We start from the raw sequence: 6,646 nt of genomic DNA on the forward strand, positions 1-6,646 counted from the left end.
AATATCATTTTTCTATGTTACCCTTGGTATATTATACCTATGATAAAGTGTCTCAATTCCAAGAGTACCAAGAATTAGTACATCAGCATATTCCTCTTCCTACGTGGACCCTACTTGCCAAAGGGGAATATTATACAAGCCCCACACTGGTCGAGTAGCAGTATCTGTAAGTTCTGGAAGCTCTGGATTTTTCAATCAGTCAAGTATGGCCTCTGAGCCATGATAATGAATCCAACAAGAAAACTGGAGGAAAGAAGCCTAAGCCACAAGTCCTTAGAAGAAAAAATTTTTGGGAACTTCTGACACCTGCCCTCTAGTACCATCTTCTCTTCTACACTGTTGCATGGAGATTGGCTAGAAGGCTTACTTCTAGCTCCATACCCCCTTTTTTTTTTAACTTACATATTTTTTTACCTGATGAACTGCTGCTGATAGAATTTTGTTCTTCATCATCTCTTTGTGGCAAATAAAACAAATCAATTTCTATCGCTTTTTAAACTCATAAGGAAAATTTCTAAGCTAGGTACATCTGTAAGGAACCTTTTGGCTTCAAGTTAAAAAGGACACAGTTAAAGCAGCTTTAACAATATGGAAGTTTCATAACCATCCAAACATCCATGCATGGGTAGAGTGGCTCCAGGGTAGGGTCAATTATTGACTCAAGGTAGCAGAGAAGACCAGGTTTTTAGCTCTATACCCTTTAATTCATATATTCTAACCATCCCACAAATTATTTAATCTTGAAATTCAAACTCAAAATATAATCTTCACCCCTCTCTTTTGGATTCTTCCTTCACCAACTTAAACCACCAGCAGCTTCTATCCAAACAGAGAAAGTAAAAGGGAAATTAGAGCAAGAAGTTCTAAAGTTTCACCATTATCCAAAACAAGAAAGAAGAAATAAGTGATACCAAACAAGTTGGCTGGTAGTTGATGACTTTTTTGTTTCTTTGAATTGCATATTGTGTAGTTATATTAATATAGTCAACGCATTTGCTCCATGCCACATGCTTTGCAAAGATTCCAGGAGTTCTAAAAAATGTTACCATTGCTATTTATGATGTGTGGATGAGAAACTGAGGCCCAGAGAGGTTAAATAACTCACCCAAGTTTACACACCTAGGACACTGGAATTTGCACCCAAACAATCTGACACTACAATCCAAACACTGGACCTCTCTGGCAGAGAGCTGATTGAAATCTTAACTATGTTGCCCATCCCTCATCTCTGAGTTTTTATATAGGTTTAATATGAAAACCCCTCACCTACTACTTGGCACACAGTAAACAATCATTGAATAATAATTCATTTAATCATAAACACATCCAAAAGATTTAGATGTTAAAGTCCTGCTTTCCCATTAAATTCCCTTAGTGACGATGGCAAAGTCTACACCTTCAGTCCCCACAGAATTAACTTTTCCTAACTAGTGACTTGGGCAAGCTGATATCATTCCTCAGAAGTTCCCAAGGACATAAAACCTCCATAACCCAGGCAGAAAAATGTTAGCGCTGCCATGGCCGGTCTCAGCTGCTTTCTTTCTCCTCAGATTCCCGTTCCCTACTTGAAGGCAGAATAATCCATCTGAAACTCGCAATATAAAACGTGCACCTACAGAGCATACTGCAAAGGAACCACGGTGCTTCAGTCACATGGGTTCTGAGTAATTACGGCAAATATTGTGTTAGAAGTGTCTTGGTAAACCAGCAATTCCTGCAAAAGTGGTTGGTAGCAGCTTTTAATCCCTTCTATTATCACCACAGTCTGAAAACGTACAAAAAATACACCTTCCTATATCATATCTTCAGTTGACTGCAAACCAACTCTAGAAAATCTTAGGACAGAGTTATATGCTCTACATATTGAAAAAATATGATTAATTTTACAGATACAAAGGTATGAATTTTGCAGAGATCCTGAAGTACGTCTGTTAAAATATCACCAAATATATCTACTATAACTTATTACCAAAAACTGTGAACAAGATCCAAGGGAACTTCAAAGGCTTTGAACTTCCTTATGGAAAAATCAAGGTAAATAGGGTTATTTAACCGGTCCAACTTCAAATAAATTGTTATTCCTACAAAAAAAATAATACTCAATATTGAAGCTACAAGACTGTGATCATTTAGTTCCTCTTGCAGGTGCTAAGAGCACCAGAAACAACCGAAGGTAAGTTTTAGAGACAGTTTAGTTTTATTGTGTTTTTGCTCTTGTTTTCCCGCATTGTTCTGAAACATATGCAAAAGGCATGAGATTTCCTTTTCTTGCACCATATTCTTAATATTAACTAACACCAAATTTCCGCTGCAGTTGGACACATAATTTCTCAAAGCATTTTTGCCCAAGGTTTCAAAGAAATAGAAACAAACAATGATGATGGAACAGATGTCTTCAGTTCAGTCTTAGTTCTCATTCTGCACACCTTTTCCTATCTGTGCAGGGGAATTTTTCCATTCTCAATTTAAAATAAGCCCCTGAGCCATTCTTAGTTCTTCTGTTTTCAGATTTGCAGTCATCCTTTTAGAATTCACTAAATTAAAAAGATAACAGATGTAAATCACTAAATCTTTAAAATAGTTTTCTGGAGTGAAGGCTGTGAGTGAACACTAAGAAAAATGTCTAAATATTAAAATTAATCCATAACTCCACTAAGAAGTTACTATAAATATTATTCCAAATTTTAGACACCATGAGTTTAATTTAAATGTTAACTGAAAAACTTTTCCTGTCCCCAAAATACCTTCTTTTCCATAGAGCTACTTTGCTGGTTCCCTGATTTGACATTACCAATAGTTTATCCTCTGAGATAGACTCTAAAATGGGCCATTCTCTGCAGAAGACCAGTGTGATGAGGCATAGGAAATATTTGAGAAGGGAGAACTAGGAGTAAAAGAGAAAAGTTTTCTCTAGTCTTTGGTACAAGCCCTGTGAAGTTGACTCATCTGGTAGGGAGCCTCATCTTGAGAGAAGATATAAAGCCCAGGAGCCATCAGTGATGGGGAGAAGGTAGCACAGGATGATAGGGTCCAAGGAGCCAGGAGGGGCCGCTTGCCTGGGCAGGCCACCGCCGGAAGGCTGTGCAGCATGAAGGAGGCAAGCTAGAGAAGAAAGGCTCCCCACAGATGCCCAAGGACCCAAGGGAAAGAGGAGAGTCACTGAGACACATTCCACTTAAGGCCCCAGTCATGCCAAACCCACAAAAATTCAGATCACAGAGGTAGTAAAGTGGGGAAAACCTGGCCCAGGAGTCAAGAGGCCCAAGCTCCACACTCTGCCCCTACTCCAATTCTCTGTAAATGTGGGCCAGTTGCTTTACCTCCCTGTGCCTTATTTTCTCTATTTTCAAAATGAAAAAAAAAAAGCTGATGAGGTAAATTCTCAGGTCCCTTTAAGGATTAAGATCTTGTGACTCTATGTATTTCTTGTAAAACTATACATTTCTTATAAAAAATAGTGAAACTTGGGTCAAAGGTAGGCTAATTTAAAAGAAAATAAAACAACTACCTTTGTTTTACTTGTGGTTGATTTGTACTTTAAAAAGAACTGACGATAATCTAGTTAAGATTGTGATGCTATAAGGTCCCCAGCTTAAGAACGAGCTGCCCTCATCTGAGGGACAGAAAAGCAAGCCTCGCTCACCTGCCCAGAGTCTCCAAGGTTTCCAGAGTCTTATCCAGCCTCTACTCTAAAGATATGCGCAGAAACCACCACAGTTACATTGTTTGTTGTCCAGCAGCTTGGTGAAAAGCCTCTGTCTTCTGAAAACTAGATTATTGAAATTACAGATGTAGGATATCATGGCAGAGCCAACAGGGAGCACATACTTTGAGTTAGTGAAAAATGCGGTCAACAAGACAATCAGGAACACTCTGTTCATGGCCAGAATTTGTGTGACTTTGAACTAATTACTTACTTGGGGTAAAGAGAATCTGAATTTCTTCTCTTGTAAAATTTTATAACCTAAATCTAAGCCCTCTCCCTATCCAAGGTTGTTTTCTATCTCTTAATGAATCAAGACTTTTTAATTCTATTATTCCAAAAGTGTGCATTTAGCACTTACTATGTGTCCAACATAATTTAAGAGGCTGAATAGGGATTTTAAAACAATGTATTTGACCATAAATTCTAGATGGAAGAAAAAGCCATAAACACACAAGAAATTAAGTGACCAAATAATAGTGCGTTTTTTTCCTAATTCTTCTTTTTTCTCTAGGCAGAAAAATTCAATATGGTTATTGTTTCTTTTTTTATTGAAGCATCATTGATATACAGTCTTATATTAGTTTCAAGTATACAACACAGTAGTTAAATAGTCACCCATATTATTTAATCCTCACCCCCTCTAGTGTGGTTACTATCTATCAATGTGGTAAGATGTTACAGAATCACTGACTATATTCTCCATGCTGTACTACCATCCCTGTGACCAACTTATATTATGATTGAGAGTATTTGTGCCCTTTTATCCCACTAACCCTCCCCACCCACCCCCAAACCCTCAACCATGGTAACCACCAGTCACTTCTCAGTGTCTATGAGTCTACTGTCATTTTGTTCATTTTGTTTTGTTTTGTTTTTAGCTTCCAAAAATAAGTGAAATCATATAGTATTTGTCTTTCTCCACCTGACTTATTTCACTGAGTATAATACCCTCTAGGTCCATCCATGTTGTTGCACATGGCAGGATTTCTTTTCTTTTTATGGCTGAAAAATATTCTATTGTGTATGTATATTGCATCTTCTTTTATCCATTCATCTATTGATGGACACTTAGGTTGCTTCCATAACTTGGCTATTGTAACTAATACAGCAATAAACATAAGGGTGCATATATCTTTTTGAATCAGGGATTTTGTTTTCTTTGGATAAATTCCTAAAAGTGGAATTACAGGGTCATGTGGTATTTCCACGTTTAGGTTTTTTGAAGAACCTCCATACTGTTTTCCATGGGGCTACACCAATTTACGTTCCCAAAACAGTTTAGGAAGGTCCCCTTTTCTCCTCATCCTTGCCAACACTTGCTATTTCTTGTCTCTTAGATAGTGTCCATTCTAATTGGTGTGGGGTGATATCTCATTGTAGCTTTGAATTGCATTTTTTCTCATTCTTGACAGGAGTGTCCAACAAAGAGAATGGAAGAGGCTGGCCTACTCAATCAAACAAGTTTAGTGACGTATTTTCGGCTTAGAGGTTTATCTGTAAATCAGAAGGTGCAGATGGCTGTGTTTGCCATGTTCCTCATTTTCTATGTCCTGACACTGATTGGAAACATCCTCATTGTCATAACTATTATCTATGACCGCCGGCTCCACACCCCCATGTATTTCTTCCTCAGCAACCTGTCCTTCATTGACGTCTGCCACTCCACTGTCACGGTGCCCAAGATGCTGATAGACTCCTGGTCAGAGGAGAAGCTCATCCTCTTTGAGGCCTGTGTGACTCAGATGTTCTTCCTGCACCTCTTTGCCTGCACAGAGATCTTTCTCCTCACCGTCATGGCCTATGACCGGTATGTGGCCATTTGCAAACCACTGCAGTACATGACAGTGATGAACTGGAAGGTATGTGTGCTTCTGGCTGTGGCCCTCTGGGCAGGGGGGACCATCCACTCCATCGCCCTGACCTCCCTCACCATCAAGCTGCCCTACTGTGGTCCTGATGAGATTGACAACTTCTTCTGCGATGTCCCTCAGGTGATCAAACTGGCCTGCACTGATACCCACATCACTGAGATCCTCATCATCTCCAACAGTGGGCTGATCTCTGTGGTCTGCTTTCTGGTCCTCGTGGTGTCCTATGCAGTCATCCTGGTGAGTCTGAGGCAGCAGATCTCTGAAGGCAGGCGGAAGGCTTTATCCACTTGTGCCGCCCACCTCACTGTGGTCACTCTGTTCCTAGGACATTGCATCTTCATCTATTCCCGCCCCTCCACCAGCCTCCCTGAGGACAAGGTGGTGTCTGTGTTTTTCACTGCTGTCACCCCGCTGCTGAACCCCATCATCTATACCCTGAGGAATGAAGACATGAAGAATGCCTTGAACAAGTTAGTGGGGAGGGTGGACAGGGAAGAAAAAAAGAAAATGTGTAAGCCCTTAAGATGCTTGATGCTGCAAATCAAAGAAATGCCTTGCAAATAATGTTATATAATATATTTATACATCTCATAAAATTATCTTTTGACCCAATATCTGACAACTACAGCAATAGCTATGATTTTTAATATCTTCTATATGCTGGAAATTGTTCTCAGCACTTTGCATGTAGTCAATTCTCACAATGACCTGTTCAGTAGGTACTAGGCTTGTTTACACATGACAAAAGTAAAACTCAGAGAGCAAATAGCCCTCCCAGGGTCACCCAGTTAGGAAATGATGAAGGCAGGATATTAAGCCAAGTGTATCAAGACGAACTCACGCTGTTTTCATTACACCACACTGCCTCTCACTTTTTGTCTGAGCATGATAACCAAGGTCTAAACAAACCTTCAGATTTCTGGCCAGAACTTGCCTGTATCATTCTCTCAGACGTTTGCCTCAATAGCTCAGCAAACATTGGTAATCCAGACAGAGTGAGTTTGCACATGACTTCATTGATGCAGGAAGACTTTGAGCCACTGAAGTTATTAATATCCTCAAGTGTCCA

General features: G+C 39.5%; 1 protein-coding gene across 1 annotated transcript; it reads left to right on the forward strand.

The window, feature by feature from the left end:
- The first annotated feature begins 5,136 nt into the window (after positions 1-5,136).
- LOC118913423 (olfactory receptor 4E1) lies at positions 5,137-6,141 on the forward strand. Its single transcript, XM_036887420.2, has one exon. It carries the CDS (start codon positions 5,137-5,139, stop codon positions 6,139-6,141), a length of 1,005 nt encoding a protein of 334 aa, XP_036743315.1.
- Positions 6,142-6,646: the final 505 nt, after the last annotated feature.

This window comes from Manis pentadactyla, chromosome 11 (genome assembly GCF_030020395.1).
Source record: "Manis pentadactyla isolate mManPen7 chromosome 11, mManPen7.hap1, whole genome shotgun sequence".
Taxonomy (NCBI): Eukaryota; Metazoa; Chordata; class Mammalia; order Pholidota; family Manidae; genus Manis; species Manis pentadactyla.

Excerpts from the sequence above, each read along its gene's own strand:
- LOC118913423 (XM_036887420.2), top strand. The coding sequence starts at position 5,137 with ATGGAAGAGGCTGGCCTACTCAATCAAACAAGTTTAGTGACGTATTTT.